General features: G+C 37.5%; 1 protein-coding gene and 2 long non-coding RNA genes across 10 annotated transcripts; 2 read left to right on the forward strand and 1 right to left on the reverse strand.

The window, feature by feature from the left end:
- Nucleotides 1-2,263: 2,263 nt before the first annotated feature.
- On the reverse strand, nucleotides 2,264-8,106 carry LOC149045174 (uncharacterized). Of its 8 annotated transcripts, none has more exons than XM_089208061.1 (5): nucleotides 5,085-5,251; nucleotides 4,685-4,971; nucleotides 4,253-4,366; nucleotides 3,259-3,384; nucleotides 2,264-2,538 (listed from the first exon to the last, which is right to left on the reverse strand). In XM_089208061.1, the coding sequence occupies exons 3-5, from the start codon at nucleotides 4,353-4,355 to the stop codon at nucleotides 2,414-2,416; spliced, it is 354 nt and encodes a 117-aa protein (XP_089064187.1). In that variant the 5' UTR covers nucleotides 4,356-4,366; nucleotides 4,685-4,971; nucleotides 5,085-5,251; the 3' UTR covers nucleotides 2,264-2,413. The 8 variants fall into 8 exon arrangements, 3 of the variants coding, with proteins under 3 accessions (XP_089064187.1, XP_089064186.1, XP_089064188.1); XM_089208060.1 differs by having other exon boundaries at nucleotides 4,253-4,370; XR_016187094.1 differs by lacking the exons at nucleotides 2,264-2,538; nucleotides 3,259-3,384; nucleotides 4,253-4,366 and adding exons at nucleotides 6,210-6,458; nucleotides 7,047-7,186; nucleotides 7,895-8,106 and having other exon boundaries at nucleotides 4,695-4,971; nucleotides 5,085-5,357.
- A 1,800-nt stretch (nucleotides 8,107-9,906) lies between these two features.
- Nucleotides 9,907-11,441, forward strand: LOC149045175 (uncharacterized). The gene is made up of 2 exons (XR_016187097.1): nucleotides 9,907-10,246; nucleotides 11,262-11,441. It is a non-coding gene; the product is annotated as an uncharacterized LOC149045175 (long non-coding RNA).
- A 383-nt stretch (nucleotides 11,442-11,824) lies between these two features.
- Nucleotides 11,825-13,803, forward strand: LOC149045176 (uncharacterized). Its single transcript, XR_016187098.1, has 2 exons — nucleotides 11,825-12,945; nucleotides 13,519-13,803. It is a non-coding gene; the product is annotated as an uncharacterized LOC149045176 (long non-coding RNA).
- Nucleotides 13,804-17,010: the final 3,207 nt, after the last annotated feature.

Raw genomic sequence — 17,010 nt, forward strand, 5'->3', positions numbered from 1 at the left:
CTGAATTCAAATGCGACAGGAGGCGCTCCACTTCATTTCCGGATACCGCAGAAATAACATCATCGACATATCGTTTCCAGAAAAAGGGTTTAACCGGTGAAGTGGCTAAGGCCCTTTATTCCACATCTTCCATTGCCATGTTAGCAATGACAGCAGAGATGGGCGAGCCCATCGCTGTACCAAAAGCTTGTTGATAGTGGGTGCCATTATATGTAAATTGCGTGGCTTTGAGGCAAAAAGACAGCAGATGAATAATATCCTCCACAGGCAAAGAAGTTCTTTGTCCTAGGGAAGCATTTTCTCTGAGTCTCTCCTCCGCAACCTTAACGGCAAGATCAACTGGGATTTTAGTGAAGAGCGAAACAACGTCGAAAGATACTAATTTTTCACAAGCGATACGAGTTTTATCTCTTATGAAATCCGCAAATTCGCAGGAATTGTTGACAGTGTGATCAGTATTCCGAATAACAGGCGACAAAATTCTCGCAAGATAACCAGAAATTGCGTAAGTCGGAGAATTAACAAAAGAGACAATGGGTCTCAAAGGAATTCCCGGTTTGTGAATTTTAGCCAAGCCATAAAAACGTGGACATAGGCCGTCACCACTGTATAACATTTTCTACGTAGAGTCACTAATTTTACCAGCTTTTTTTCAAATCAAGCAACATTTTAACTTTCTTTGAGTTTTACTGGTAGGATCAGAGTTTAAGACAGCATACGTACATTTGTCGTTACGCAGAGACAAAGCTTTGTCGTGATATTGCTGTTTATCCATAACCACAACACAATTACCCTTGTCAGCAGATAATACGAGCCTGTCCGGATCCTTTTTGAGAGCTATAAGCGCATTGAAAACATCCTCATAAATGTTTTTGGGAGGAGGTTTAGCACGCCTGAGAATGCTGCTTACTTCTGCTCTTACCAAATGCCTACGGTCGTCGTTGAGTTGAGAGATACTCTCCTCAGTAGCAGCGACAATTTAGGCAGTCGGTATTTTGCGAGGAGCAATAGCAAACTTCAGACCCTTCTCTAAACCACTCCGTTCCAGCGCAGATAACTCCTTGGAGGAAAGGTTCATGACCCATTTATTTTTTAAAGATGAGCCTGAATTAACAGGAGACCTCTTACCACTAATTATCGCCACTAATCGGCCTTACCACCAGCGACTTTGTTTGGAGGCTTGGCATATTAACTCCGCCCACGCTCCTTTAAATCGTGACGATGGCGGTTTGCTTCCTGACGCCTATTTACACCTCGTCAGAAAAAAAAGGCCGCTAATTTGTGATCATATAAAAGGAACTCTTGTTGCAGCGTTTAGATCACCCCTGGTGAAGGCACTAGACAGGAGTGTCGAAACGCTGGGTCTATGAATTGTAACTTCTTCGGTTACATTCATTAAATCTGTAAACCAGAGTAGTATCAAACTATGTCTGATTGTTCACCTGGTTGCTGTGTGAACTTTAATATGTTTTAAGATGGTTTTCTCTTTACCTTTGTTTCCTTTTACTGATTTCTAGGGAGTTCCAATGAACCATCAGCGCATACTCGACCTTTGACAGCTGCATGGGTTTCTTTTTCGGCCTACTTTTATACCATCCCAGATAATCATAGCTGAGTTTTTATGAAGCTCGGCAACCGAATTATTATGAACCTTACTTTTGTGTATTTTGGTCTATTTTGTTGACATCTGCAGTGACCTGCTAATGTCAACAAAAAGCATTATGGCTAAAAAAAAGTTTTGGAGATTCATCTGATTCAAAAGCGGTCAAAAATGTTGGCCAAAATCCGCGCTTTTGAAAACTAAAATGTTTAAATCGCTGAAAGATTTTTCTGAGTTAGACTTGACAAGTATTCCACTTACCCCTCGCGATCCAAGGAACACCATGCCGGCTGCGATTTGTTTGGCAAACAACACAAGATCGTAGTTGGTCAAATCCTGCGCTCTTCCCCCACCAAGATAATACCGATCCCTCGCTCCTTGGCATTTTATCAGGTAACAAAGTACGTCACCACATGGTATGTACTCCATGATGAGTATAGGGTGAACTTAAGAGACGCAAAACAAAGGAAAAAAAAAACATTTCCGATGATTTTTTTCACAAAGCAGTTTGGCCTACACGAAGGACTCATTTTTTGGGATCTACCCCAACAGGAATTTATTTTCAAAACTTTGCCATAGGTTAAAGGGAAAAGTCGGATAGCCCCGTTGATGAGATTTCAGGTTATCCGACCGAGATCTTTGTGAACTGTCAATGGATACATGCTCTCGAAGACAAAGACAAAATTCCTTCCGTGAACATCCGAGTTACGGAACTTATATTAAGAGGTCCTAAGAGGGTTCATTCAGCATTCGTAGTATCGTTAATAACATAATATGTTATTAATTATACCTACAAAAGATGCTGTACGCATATTACTTACTTTGTCTCGTAACACAGCCCATGAACTTTACAGTGTTTGGCCGAACGTTTTCACCGATAAGTTTCCCCAGCTCAATTTCTCTCATCAAACATTTCCTTCCTTCCTCTCCAGCAGTGGCTACAACAAAAATATACATTGATGGAGACACATTCTGATTAATACATTTGTTCCGTGCAAGTTCAAGCCAGAAAGAATCTGTTAGAGTTAAAACCTTGCATCTTCCTATTTCCGTTTGGATGATAATTTTCACAACAAGCAGATTGCCATGGCTGAGTTGACCGTGAGTATAACGGCCGAATTGGATCCAGTTGAGGTTTAAATCCTACCAATAGTTCTTGCTTTCTTTAGTTTTACCACCACTGCAGATGCTTCACATCTTTTGTTCCGTAAATGTCTTTTCCCAGCGAAAACCACCATGTAGTCAGTCTGTTAGACCGCCCACCTCAACCCGAGATAATCAGTCACTGGTAAGTGGGGAATAGGCCCAAAAGGGAGAAAAAAAACCCTATTGGATTCAGCAGCGGATATAGAGGGAGGATGCAGGGTATCCGCAACACCCCTCCCCCCACCCACCCTACTAACCCATGCCATGCCTGTGGCCTTTTGAATTACTTGCAGGATCACTGCAATGTCAGGATCACTTTTACTACCATACTGGTTGTTATCTTATTTCTTTGTCCCCCCCGCCTCCTCTTCTTTTTTTTTCCGCGCGTAACCTTGAGTGAAGAAGAGGGGACCACCCCCTTCCCCCCCCCCGCCTCTCCCCAAATAAAATATTTTCATAACCGCCCCTGAGATCAACATATTTATCAATATAACGAATAGAAGGAGGCTTACTCGTGAAATATTTAGCGTCCACTGTCCGATTTCCCGGTTGTCCATTTGGTGAACTCATACGGCTCCGAACGCCCCTCGTCCAATAACGTCTTGAAGCAGGACACGGTTCACCGCTCTTGGTCAGAACTAAATATAGGTAACCAACATTGTATACTTTCAGTTTCAAAACAGAGAAAAGTGATAAAAAGAAAAGAGAAATCAGAAGGAAAAATTGATTTGCCAGGATAACTTGATTGGCGAGATAATCTCTCTTGCCGATAGCGAGAAACAATGTTTTTACTTAACCAGTAGCATAAATTATTACAAAACATATCAGTAATTATTATTATTTAAGTACACTTTGTCAATCGGATGAGGTTCAACAATAGCTTCGTAGTTTGCTGCGTGCATTTCAATTTTTTTTTCAAAGTATTAAATCTATGAATTAATCAAACCGAAAATAGATAGAAGATACTAAAGAGATAAAAAAAATTAAACAAAGGAACTAATGAAACCGATTCTAACAGCACTTGATGCATGTTAATAATGCATCATAAACACGATAAAAGTAAAGTCACTGCGATATGATTTTTGTTATCGTCATCATGCAAGCTGATGACCCATTAGGAAGGTAATGGTGTTTTTTTTTTCGATGATTTGAGAGTTGCCTGACAGAGCCATAGCTGCAATTCCAAATGATGAATTAAAGGGGACAAAGAAGGTAAAACTTTGCATTAATTTATTAAATCAAATATTCTGATAAAATATCTGTGTAAAGGCAGCGTAGTTCGAAGTTGCACAAATTAGGAGAGACGTGATATTTTCTTAATTTGTAATTATTATCAAAACACCGCAAGCAATAACAGAAATGATAATCATGATGACACCATATACACATGCGAAAACACTCTAAAATTGGCTTTTTTTGGCCGCACGCGAGTTATTCTTATAAAACATCTCCTTCTTTTACTTTCAGACAAAGAAATCTGAAATAATACAGAAAAATGGACGTCACCTGTCCTTCGGCGCTTGCGGAAATACCAGGCAATTGGCGAAATGACAATCGCTGCCGCCACTGTTCCACCAATGTAATACCAGAGAGTGTTGAAACTTTGCATAGCTCGTGGCACTTGCTTAGCAAATTGTGTGAGATAGATAAATGACCATTAGACAAATCTCGACAGTAGCAAAAGTACAAATAAAATTCAAGTTGTTTGGAATAGCTTTGGAATAGCTTGGCACATTCTTTAACCCGTGATTGACACCTGTTCTTAAAAGCAAAATACCTGAAATTTATAGAGCGAGGCAAGGTAATTTCATGCGAACGGTCAGGTGACCCATAGTTGTTTCGTCTTTAACTGGAAAATAGTTTCAATCTACTCAGAAATATACTTTTTAATCAGTAGAGTTTCATGTTTTTTAAGACACAACAGTAACACCAGCTTACCTTTGACGTTTATTTTTAAAGAGGAAAGGGCAACAAAACCGAGCTTGTTATGTGCCTCACAAGAATACACACCACTGTCCTCCTTCACAACTTCAGTTATAGCAAGTTTACTTTTTCTGTCATCGAATCGTGTATCAATCTTTGCTCTTTCGGGTGGTGAGTCTTCATCTTTTTTCCAAGTTACATTAATTTTATTGTTTCTTCGTTGACGTTGCAGGTCAATGTCAGGTTGTCTCCTGCTGTGAGTGCTGGATACTGATATGGAACAACTTGAGCAGAAGCTTTTCCTACGTTAAGAAAAAGGAAATTGATTAAAATCCTGGTCCACATTCGTCACCCTCATCGCCATGGTTATCGTCGGCGTCATCGTCATCGTTATCGTCATTTTCATTACACTTACCGTATACACGCAGTGTTGCAGAGGAACTAGTTGTATTTGCTTTATGTCTTGCTTTACACTTGTAAGTCCCTTCCATCCCTTTTGTGACGCTTGAAAATTCCAGGAATGATTCTCCTTCGTGATTGAATTGATTGATACCAGATGGCAGGTCAGCATTATTAAAAACCCAGACTTATGTTGGTGTTGGCACACCTGAAGCTCGGTAACTAAAGCTCACAGAGTTTCCCTCGGTAACAGACTGGTTTATTGGAGGCTCTATAGTCTGGGGAGAGACTTAAATTAAAAAAAAAAATCCAAAATTAATAAGGTTTGCATAGTGATGGTCACAAGAAAACGCGATGTTCAAGCCTATTTTTGACCATGGTCAATTTTTCCAAAGTTTTTCTCCGCGCTTAGCATAAAGAGATACTGTTTAACCTTACCTTTCCCCAGTTTTCCCAATAACATTTCTCATTTTCTTTTTGGTTGTTGAGTGTGATGTTAAAACACATGGTCAATGACTACCAGTTTCCTTTCTTTAACAGTTTATATTGAATTTCAAAAGTTATTAGGCATTGATGATCAAAACAATGTAAAACATTTGCATTCTGTATTAAAAAAAAAGAAAGAAAGAAAATCTGTCATTTGACGTATCCAAATTGTGCGTTTTAACATGAGTTCACGGATAAAAATGTTAGAGTAGACCACAGGATTTGCAATTTCTTAAAAGCGGAAGGTGTTTTAAATCATTTCTTTGGTTACGGATTTAGCTTCATTTACAATCTGGGTGTGTGTAAGTCAGAATCAACTGTATGTGACCAGGAACCTTTTTCTAGAAAAAAGAGCACTAAAGTTGGTAATTTGAAACAAGTTATATGAATGTTCCTTTGTAATCTCTTTCCAACTTCAGTCATTAATATTTAGGTAATGATACACTCATATCCAAGTTGATGAACTACCTTTAACTCTAATGAAAATGTATCATAAGATCATGACTCCTTAGTTCCTTGGTCGTCAACATTTTCAAAGGAAATGGATGAAAAGAGAAAAAAAATAGGTCTATTTAAATTTGGCTTAAACTTTAAAACAAATGCTTTGTTAAGTTAAAAGTTTGATAAATGACATAAACTACAATATAAAGTTTACCTGTGACATCAATCCAGAAGGAAGAGTTTGCTTTGCAATAATCATTTTTAGCAGTACATTCATAATTGCCCTTATCTTTAAACATCACTTGTCTAATAACCAAGGTGTTGTTTTTACTAAGGAGCACTTCATCCTTGGTCCAGTTGACAGACGTGATTTGTGGATCACCTCTCAAATAACACTCTTTTGTAAATGTGGAGTTCAATGCAATGGTGAGATTTCTAGACTCATTACTAACACGGGGTGGAACTGCAAAGTAAGCATATGAACAAAAGTTACAAAATTATTACTAACACGGGGTGGAGCTGCAAAGTAAGCACATTAACAAAAATTGCAAAATTAGAAGCCACCCCCCCTCCCACATGCAAAAAGAAAAAAAATAATATTAAAAAAAGGAATAAATAAATAAATAACAGTTAAAATGAAGAAGAAGAAGACAATGGACCACTTTTTGATAATATCAAACAAATGCTTTCAAAAGCCATGTCAGTCAGGCTGCTATATTACTAACTTACCCATGAAACCATCATATTTTATAACATGAACAAAAGAACAAGTATAGAGACTTTCCAGTTCTTTGCAATAAAAAGCTAATCAAGTGGTGTGACAAATTACTCATCCAGGACCTGGTCCTCCCTGGTGAATCAGTTGCAGGTAATAGTTGAAAGCCCTTGCATTTTTTCAATTTTTCCCATAATTTTCTACAATGACCCTACCCTTAGCTCAGACCCAGACCCCTTAATCTAAAGTCAGGCCCACTGACTATTGATCCACACTCCTTAGACATATCAAATGCATGATTGATTTAGAATACAGTTGTGACCTTTAAAAACACACACTTTACAGAAATTTCAATGTCTTTGGTGGAAAAGCCAGCTGCATTCTTTGCCTTACAAGTGTACCACCCTTCCTCCTCCTTTGTTATCTTTCTTCTGTGATGAGATTGCTTGCTCCAGAAATATCCACATTTGGTTGAACTAAGAGGTAAGTAAATAACATGTCCATGGAAAATCGGAGGTATTCCAATATCATTTACAATGAACACATTAGATGCTGTAACTAAATGAACATTTGATGATGACACTAGCGCTTGATATGAAGTATAACCGTTTGTCAGATTGCAGACTTTTCAAACCTTGCATTGAGGTCTACATACTCTTATTATCTTGGACCAATTTACGAAAGACAGAAGGCGCAGCTGTGAGGAGTATGGTCTCTGCCGTTATTGCTAATCTCCACCTAAAGAGTTATAGCGATAACCTCACCATGCTACTGTGTGGGATTCCAGACAATCACAGCCAAACAGAGAGTTTCATAATGTCATGCATTTCTACCAACCTTATAGCATGAAGAAGACACGATATGCAGTCATAAAGTCACGCTCCACATCCAAAGTGACTTAATAGCAAGACAAACAACTATACTGAATTCAGAAAGTGAATTTTTCACCATGACCAACCGAAGTTGTTTTAAGCACATTACCAGTTTGAAAAGAAACTATAAACTTCATCAAAGGGCTCTCACTTTGAGTTATGACGAGGAAACTTCATTGTTGACAAATAAATTAAAAGTAATTTTTTTTTTTTTTAATAACACGACACCATACTTCAAACAACTACAATCAACAAACATATTCACGACAAAATGTCACCTTGTTTATCACAAATGTGTGAATTGTAACTTACCAATAGCAAACCCATAGCCAGAATGAACATCTGGTAGTCCAACTGATCTCTAAAGGCCAAGTAAAAAAAAATATGAATAAACATTTCAGAATAGAAACTGAGATAAATAGCCTTTTTTGATATTGTTGTTTGGTGGTATTGTTTTGGCGTGTTATCAAAATTAAGTACTTTTCAACAAAAGAGAATGATTAAAAATTGCTCTGGCTGGGGGTATATTGTCATTCATAAAGTTTGATTGATGAGATGACAAGTTCTTTCAGAGATGACAAATTCAATTTCAGAATTTTCTAGATGTATTGAGAAAGAAATAAAATTTTCCCACAGACAGAGTTCAGCAAACCCAAACTTTGAAATAATGGGATAACTGGATGTGACTGGATAACTGGATGCTCTATTTGGCATCACTTTAAGTGAAATCTTTGTGTAAAAATACTATGGAAACACAAACTGTATGGCAAGAAACTCTTCTGTCATCTCCACTTTATACTTTCTCTACTTCCCGAGAGTACAGGGCCCCTTCGTTAAAAGCTGAGTTTAGATAACTAATGGTCAGTGTGAAATCTGATTTCATATCTGAAAGCTTTCAAATAAAATTCAGTATGTACAATTCTTTTAGTCTGCAATTTGAAGATTGGATGTCCTAGAAAAACTATAGCAAATTTTTCTAAAAAGGCTTTTAAGCAAAGAATTAAACATACCCTGATTAAAATTTAACCCTGGGTTAGCACTTATCAGCCTTTGAACAACCGGGTCCAGGATTGAACAAGTTTCAATTAAACTAAGTTGTAATTTCAACAAGAAAAAGTTATGATCATTCTTACACCAACAATTCCAGGCAAAGCTGCAATATTTGCAATCTGCTTTACACCAAGAAGGAAACCACCAATACATGGAGAGGAATTTCATTTAATTGTATAAAAGAAATAAAACAAATGCAGGAAATACAACAGTATTATATTCCAAATGTTCAGAGTACTGTACCTTGAGTTCCAGCCCAGTGCTTCAGCTCATCAAACATTAGCTTTTCAAGCAACTCATTTTTATAGAAGATACCTTCAACCTTTAAAGGAAAAAAAAAAAGAATAGTTTAAACTTTGGAGTTGAATAGCTGCAACGTACACCTCTACTAGTCTTATATCTAAAACAGTATGTAAAAATTTGTTTATGGTACCAATTAATTAGAACATTCTTACATTGACAATTTCCAGAAAAATGCCACAGTCAGTAACTTGAGGAAAATGAGAGAAATTAGGGGTCATGAAGTCAATCATGGATATAATTTGGGTTTGATGGAGGAAGTGAGGACAAATACAATTCTCCATTACAGTCAAACCTGTATTAAGCCGTCACCCATGGGAATGGCATTCAATACAGGATTAGTGCTTAAAATTATACAGTGCCACTGAAGGCTGGTTTGACTGTAGTTCTTGAATTGACTGACTGGATCAAAACAAAACAAAAAATGAAAATATTCCTGACATGAGAGAGGGTGGCAGGGGGATAGGATTTGATCGTAACGTGGGTTGAAAAGGTGGAGGGGGGGGGGGGGGAATCTAGTTGTCCCAGAAACAATTTTTCTTGAAACAAAACTTAGTTCAAAGAAGGAAATTACTTTGACGGATATGGCAGATGTACGGGGATTTATTTCGATGAATATAGCTTATCATCATCATTCTCATGTATTAAATCGTTGGACATGTATTTTGACGCGCACGCTAGTCAGCTGGAGTTGGGCTTCCAATCCGATGTTTGGCGCGCGTTCACTTACCTTCATGTTGGAGACAAAGCCTTTCTTGATAAGAAACGAGTTTCCATTTAAGCGCTCAATATAAGAGCACTCCTCTTTGAATGTACGGTGTTCTTTCGCCATGTTAGTCTTTTCATTCACGTTTCACAAAGGTTTCAGCAAACTCAGCGTAGGGAGAAAAGCCATGTAGCAATAACTCAGCGCATGAGTCCCGTTTGAATATGCGCGCAGTGGTCGCGCGCAGTACGATTTCATATCCAGTCTTTCTCTGGCAGGTAATCCATGATGGCGGACGACGTAAGAGTGTCTTTATTAACTCTCCAGGGATAAACAAGAACGGTTGTTGTTATTTAAAAGAGCGTGCACATTCAGTCTCTCAATTAAAGCTCTTTGCTCATAGCTTTATACTGGCAGAGGAGAATTCGAAAGGGAAGAAGCGAAAATGGGAACCAGTAGTATTGGACGATCCTTCGTTCTTTGCGGGCGAAATGGATGGATTTGTGTCCCTTGAAGTCATGGAAGACTATGATCTAAAAGAACTAACAGGAATTGGTGCAGGTGGACCAGCTCGGAAGAAGAAAATAAGAGAACGGTCGCTGCAGAAGGTGAATTGCTTAAAGTGCTTTAAAACGTACCGCATGGTTAAATTCAGAAGATAAGATTCACTTCAAGCACGTGGTGAAATTACCCGGTAAAATTTCCGCACAGTCCTATCCTATTGTAAAACAAATCTGTTTTCCCAATAGCAATGTATTTTTTTTGTCATTGTTTTCTCTATCCAAGAACTGAATGCATAATGTAGTATGGGGCTGTGCGGAAATTTTACCATAACTCATCTTTAATTATTAAATGTTGAGGGTTGTCCAATACATCCACATTTGGTTGAATCGTTTACGAATCGACCCACCAGAAGTCAATTAGTGGTTAAGTCATCTTGTGATACTGGAAATCTGAATAAACTGTGCCTCTTAAGGAGGAAATGTCTTACCAAAAGTGGATTTTTAAGATGCTTAATAAATAATTCTCAACCTGTTACACGGCAGGCTTGAAAATGTTGTACAATTGACTCGATTTGACTTAAATGGAATAACTCATCTCCTGAGTTGGATTGGGTGTATTGGATATGAGAATCAAAACTAAGATAACTGCCAGTCATACCTTTAATGAAAAAAGAAACAAACAAACAAACAAAAAGAAAACATGAATATGAAAGTGATCTTTGCAGTAATGAACACTACTTGAGCAATAGTGAAAATAAGGCCTGAAAAAATTCAGGCCTATATGGGATTTGAACCCATGACCTCACCAATACCAATGTAGCACTCTACCAACTGAGCTAACAAGGTCTTATTTCCAAAACTGCTCAAGTAGTGTCTTTATCTGCAGTTCAAATATTTGACTTTCATACATTCACAGTCATTTAAAACGAAAACAACAACAGCAACAACACTCTCCATAAGAACTACATGGAAATACATCAAGTGATCAAAATCATTTTGATAGCAATTTTTCTAAATTTTTCAGACAGCAGACTGCACTTTTTTTGGTTTTCTCCAAAAATTTGGATCACAGGAAAAAAATAAAAGCTAAATAGTATTCTCTTTTGATTTAAATCTTAAGGATAATCCAAAACAGTTACCACACCATTCACACAACTTGAAAAAAGCACAAAGAATGACCAATAGACAAAGGGAAAAAAGAAGAGGAAAAAGAAAAACGAGGCCCAAAGTAAAGCCCAGTCAGAAGAGCAAAACAGCGTAGAAATGGTCACTGACAATAGACTGGTAAACGATCCTCCAGGTAAGAGTTAATTTTAGGAATTATGGATGGGAAATGCACAAAACAAAGTACAATTTTACTCCAATGATTGTCCTTGAATTTTATTATTAAGAAGAGAATCAAACACATTTTGTGTAGATAATATTATGTTGGCAAAGATATGATTTTCTATAAATAATGTAATTTTACTGATAAGTTTTGTATTACTGTACTGATATTTATTAATAAAGTATTCATTAATTTAGATTATAAAACTTTTATATACATATGTTATATCTATGCAGGTACAAATAACTTATTGCGATCAACTGTAATAAAATGATATTTCGTTCCAACACTATGAGTTTAAGATACAATTATATTTATAGCTAAATCATTTATTTTGAATGAACTAAACTTTAGAGCCCATGGCAGATATGAGTGCTTGGGAAGTCCTTGGTGTTCCCAAAGAAGTTCAGAGAGGACTCAGTGAACAAAGTTTTACTACACCAACCCCTATACAGACTCTTTCCCTTCCACCTGCAATATTCCACCACAGGGACATCATTGGTGCAGCAGAAACAGTGAGTTGAATCAGAGCAGTTAGATTGGTGGAGGTCTCTTTTTTTATGTGCATTGTTTGTTTACTTTTTTTCTACTATTTCAAATAATTTTTTTTGTTTTTTTTTTGAAGGGGGTGAGAGAGAGAGAGTGGAAAAAAAATCCTTTTTCAACATGTACATGTATTTACTATGATGTACACCTTGCTCATTTACGTGTAAGAAGACTTTCCCACACATTACAGCAAACAGTTTCTGTTACCTTAGGGCTGGTCTTTGACCTGAATTAATGTCTAAAGTAGGTACTAAGTGAGTGTTGAATAATTATAAATATGACTTTTGTAAATTAAAGCACTCTTGAGGAGAGCTGTCGAGCTGAAATTATGTGTATAGTGTACCTGTTGAGAGAGAGCTCTGACTGACTGATTAACTGAAGGTTAAATTTTGCTAGATCTTAAGAACTAATTTGATAGTTCTTCCTTCTATATGTAGGTGTAATCTATCTTACTATGGTTGGTTGACAGAACATTATTTATACAAAAATGTGCATTACCATAAGATTATCAAGATAAGTACCTTCAGCTTGTAAGTTTTTGTAGTTCTCATATCATTTGTTGGATAATGCCTTGAAGTTATGATAAAATCACTTGGTAGAAGTTTAGATTTCAGGAATGGCTGGTTTTTGAGGAGGTTATAATTTAAGGGTATTAATTTAAAAAATTGTGTGTATTTACTAGGGTTCTGGTAAAACACTAGCCTTTGGGATTCCAATTCTCACCCACATCCTTGGCCACAAGTCCAGTCAAGAAGCAGGTGAAACTACAGAAAATGCTGCCAAAAATAATGCTACAGAAGCCTTAGAAACTGGTAATGGAACATCCAAGCTCAAGAAACCACTCCTGGCATTGATAATGATGCCAACCAGAGAATCGGGGCAACAAATAAAAACTCATCTCAAACAGGCTGCAAAACACTCATCTTTAGAGGTAACTTAATGTACTTAAATTGACAATTTGGAAGTCACCTCCACAGTTAGATTCTGTTTTCCCATTGTTAGAAACTCCATTATTACTTTATTTTTATTGGCCCAAGTCAATTTTGTCTTGTGAGCCTTCACTACTATTTTTTTCAGTGGAGCAGAAGGTAAACCTATCTCTTGTTTGGAAAGTATTTTTTATATTTTTTTTGGGAAACATGATTTTGTAGCCTCAATAGGTTTAGGCAGCTTAAATGACAATGAGTCAGCACTGAAAACACATCCCTACAAACATAAATTCTATTGTTTTGTGGTACCATATTCTGGAGTGAAATATTTATTTTATCTTTGCCCCTTCAGCAGCAAAGTATATAAAAACCCTTTTGTTCACAGAATTACAATCCTAATTTGAATAGGTTGAACTTAAATCAGGGCTGAAATACCCAAAGCTCCAATCTTTGCTTTCCATGAATCAAGTAAACCTTCTTAAGAGTTAAAATTCTCATTAAAATGTAATTCAGTCCATGTTAATAACTTTTGATTCTAATTCGTTACTCTAACTAATTTTGGTTTCAATTTTTAGGACCCGCGAAACAGGCCATATGGCAAGGGGAAAAATTTGCACAATCACGTCACGCAATATATCAAGCTGGGTTTGTCCGGGGATTTTGATGGTCGCAGGGAAATGCCGAGTTTGTCGCTCAAAACCATTGTGGTCCATAAGAGCGTAACATCATTAGTTATGGTAACAAATCTGCGGAAAGGAGGGTTAGATCATCGGGTTCCGTATACTAAATCTCGGGAGAAACTGCAAGAATTATTTCAGAGTGTATGTGTGTTGTTTTTTAATTATAAACACTGTAACCTATTTTAACTTGTTTTTGTGTCCTTTTGAGCAACACCATATGTCTGTTATGACCAGAGTGCCAAATTTTATGTGAAATCTGATGACCCGATTCTACCTTGTCTCTCTCGGCCCTGATGACCGATTAACACCCCGAGCTGTAAGCCAAGACTGGTGTGGTTAGGTGGCTTGATTTGTGATCCTTATTCCAATGGGACAAACTAATCCACAAAGCACCAGTTTTAACTTGTAGCCCGGTCTACACTAAACGCTTCTATGAGTTGTGACGCTGTGCAGCATTGTCTTCCATCTTTAAGAGCTCTTTTTCTTCGAACGCAATTTGCATTTGTTTCTTTTGAAGGCTCTACTTCCCCCGTTCTCTAGAGTGTAGGTCAGGTCTTGGTTGACAAACGGCATCAGAAATGAAAAGAAAAGTGCGAAAATGAGATGCAACTAGATCTCTACAAAGTTCTTCACCTTAACACTTGCATATCAAGGCGGCAAAAATCTACATATATATTCTATGATAATGATTATGTTTTTTAATTATATCATCATGCGAGCCAAATGCTGCATGGAGACAAAACAGGTTAAGTTAACCCTTGATTTAGTGGATCACGTTCTGCAGAGTCCTAATCCATCGATCTGAATTCAATTAATTTGGTGTGAAGGAAACACTTCAACTGCTGGTAGCTGGACTTATAATGAGCTTGCAAATTTTACAACTTGAATATCATAAAACCTATGAAGAGTTAATAATAATCCTCACACAGAACATGCAAACTGGTAATGTTCTCTTAGTTGGACAATCGGGTCTCTGATAGGCAGTCTAGTTACACTTCTTACGCTCTCATTATTCTTGATAGCAAATGAGATTCTCGGATAAGTTATCATTCTCTTAAATGCGGCACGGAATTTCTTCTTAAGGTATACCAGGAGCCACGGGTTAACAACGCTGTTTGCATGTCCACACCAATAGCATAACAGCATAAAATAATATGACAGTGATTCCAGCACACTGAAGTCAATGGCCAAAATCATATGATACGCATGCGCTGGAAGCCACCAAAGTGCAAAGGCAACAACGACAGCTATCGACATATGAATCACTTGACGCTTGCTAGCGTGGGCCCGAGTTGTTGCGCGATTGTTGATGGCAATGCACGGCAGTTTGTGCCTGTGCAGTGTGTGACAGACGTGTCCATCGAGAATGCGTAATTTCAAGGATTGATTATGGCGCGAAGATAACAATTTACCGTGAAATAGTATCTAACAATAAGTGCGTAGTAGTCAAACCTAAATAAAAGAAAACAATGGAAATAGTGCGTAATACTAACTAATAGTACAGTAACTGCAGTTTCATGGGTCTAGTAAAATCACTCTAGCTGCCACATCATAGTTGAATAGAAATAGAGAAAATTATGATGAATACAAGCAAAACGTGGCATGGAAACTGACTACGTGCTTTCTTTTATCTTTGTTTGCTTTTCATGGCGATGGTGTATAGATTAACCTGATTTCAGAAAAATACTCAAGCAATTAGATTTTAGTGCAGTAAACGAAAATAACTTGAACTTAAGTCGAATATGGTTGCCTGTCAAAGAGAGACTTTTATTTTTTCGAGCTCAATTAATTTTATTTCTGAATTCATGCATGGGTTAACAACGCTGTTTGCATGTCCACACCAATAGCATAACAGCATAAAATAATATGACAGCGATTCACGCACACTGAAGTCAATGGCCAAAATCATATGATACGCATGCGCCGGAAGCAAGCAAAGTGCAAAGGCAACAACGACAGCTATCGACATATGAATCACTTGACGCTTGCTAGCTTGGGCCCGAGTTGTTGCACGATTGTTGATGGCAATGCACGGCAGTTTGTGCCTGTGCAGTGTGTGACAGACGTGTCCATCGAGAATGCATATGGTAACTAGGGGCAACAAGTAGATGGTGAATACGATGTAAAGAAAGATACCTCTCAAAGCTGCTTGAGTCTCGCCAAACTGAGTAAACTTAAATTCCATCCTGGAGTTCTTATCTTTGATTGTGATCAGCCATGGAGTCATCAGACACATTGAGGGGATCCAAATTGTGGAAATGAAGATCTTTTTGTTCCTAGAGCGAGGGAACTCTTGCATGGGAAGAACAATTCCGGAGAAGAAGTCTAAAGCCACGGCTGTTAGAGAGAAGACGAACGCTGTGACCGCCACGAAGAAAACAAACATGATAAGCTTATTTTTTATTGGTCAAAAATGTACTGCACTTTTCAGAACTAAAGTTGTGTCAATCGGTTATTTCGATCATGAGGGAAAAATCTGAGATCCGAGCTCAGTTAAAGAAATGAAAATGGAAAATAAAAACTTTGCTAAGAAACCTTACTCTTGGGAAACCACTTGCCACCCATATTATCGAATGATTGAAGAGCAAATTTTGTGTCAACCTTCTTTTTCGTCATCCCAGTAAGTTATTTTGAAAGATGGTTTCGGCGTATTTTTCGCATCACGAGAGAAAAAGATGATGAAAAACACCAGGGCAATAAAAATCTTTAAAAAAGAATAAAATTGACTAGTAAAACAAAATGCTGTAGTTTCCCTTGTGCTATTGAAAACCTTGTTTGACGTGGTGAAATTCGTTCCTAAAAGGGAAAACTAAGATTTGTAACTGCTTCCGTTGAAGCTAAGTGTTACCGCTTCCGAGAAAAGTTGCGAAATATTTTCTGGTTAGGTTGACGCCCCCATGATTAGTTCTTTTTAGACAGAAAATTATAGTTAGCGTTTTAGTTCAAGATAAGACCCCGTGTGATCAAGATCGTTTTTGAATAGAAGACAAGTTAGACCGTAATCCTCGATAAAGTAATCAAGACCCGCGAACGTTGGAAAGCAATAAATTATTTTGAGATTATGTTATCTAGCTCGCAGTTGTTACTCAAAGCGAAATTTATCGCTCGTTTTTACCTTTCTTTGGGTTCCTTTAACTGCCACATGCTGGTTTCCAAAATCGAGATTATTCTTAAGCTATGATCACAATACTCGGGTGATTTCTTTACGTAATAATTTCAGTTGACCGCTTCGATATAATAACGCCCCAAGGAATAGGAAAAGGAATAAAGAAAGAAAAGATCCTACTTGGTTTGGTGTTTATCGCATGCGCGTGTGTCAACCCGGGAATCGAGTTTGCATCTCTAGCTTGAAAAGAAACATTTACGAGATTTACTAAAGAAAAAATG

Source organism: Pocillopora damicornis, chromosome 5, assembly GCF_964200805.1.
Source record: "Pocillopora damicornis chromosome 5, jaPocDami1.2, whole genome shotgun sequence".
Taxonomy (NCBI): domain Eukaryota; kingdom Metazoa; phylum Cnidaria; class Anthozoa; order Scleractinia; family Pocilloporidae; genus Pocillopora; species Pocillopora damicornis.

Bases quoted from the DNA above. Each gene is read 5' to 3' on its own strand.
- LOC149045174 (XM_089208061.1), bottom strand. From the start codon at position 4,355: ATGCAAAGTTTCAACACTCTCTGGTATTACATTGGTGGAACAGTGGCG. The intron at 3,385-4,252 runs GTGACGTCCATT...ACCTATATTTAG, and splicing joins CCGCAAGCGCCGAAGGACAG to TTCTGACCAAGAGCGGTGAA. The intron at 2,539-3,258 runs GTAAGCCTCCTT...TTTTTGTTGTAG, and splicing joins GGACGCTAAATATTTCACGA to CCACTGCTGGAGAGGAAGGA.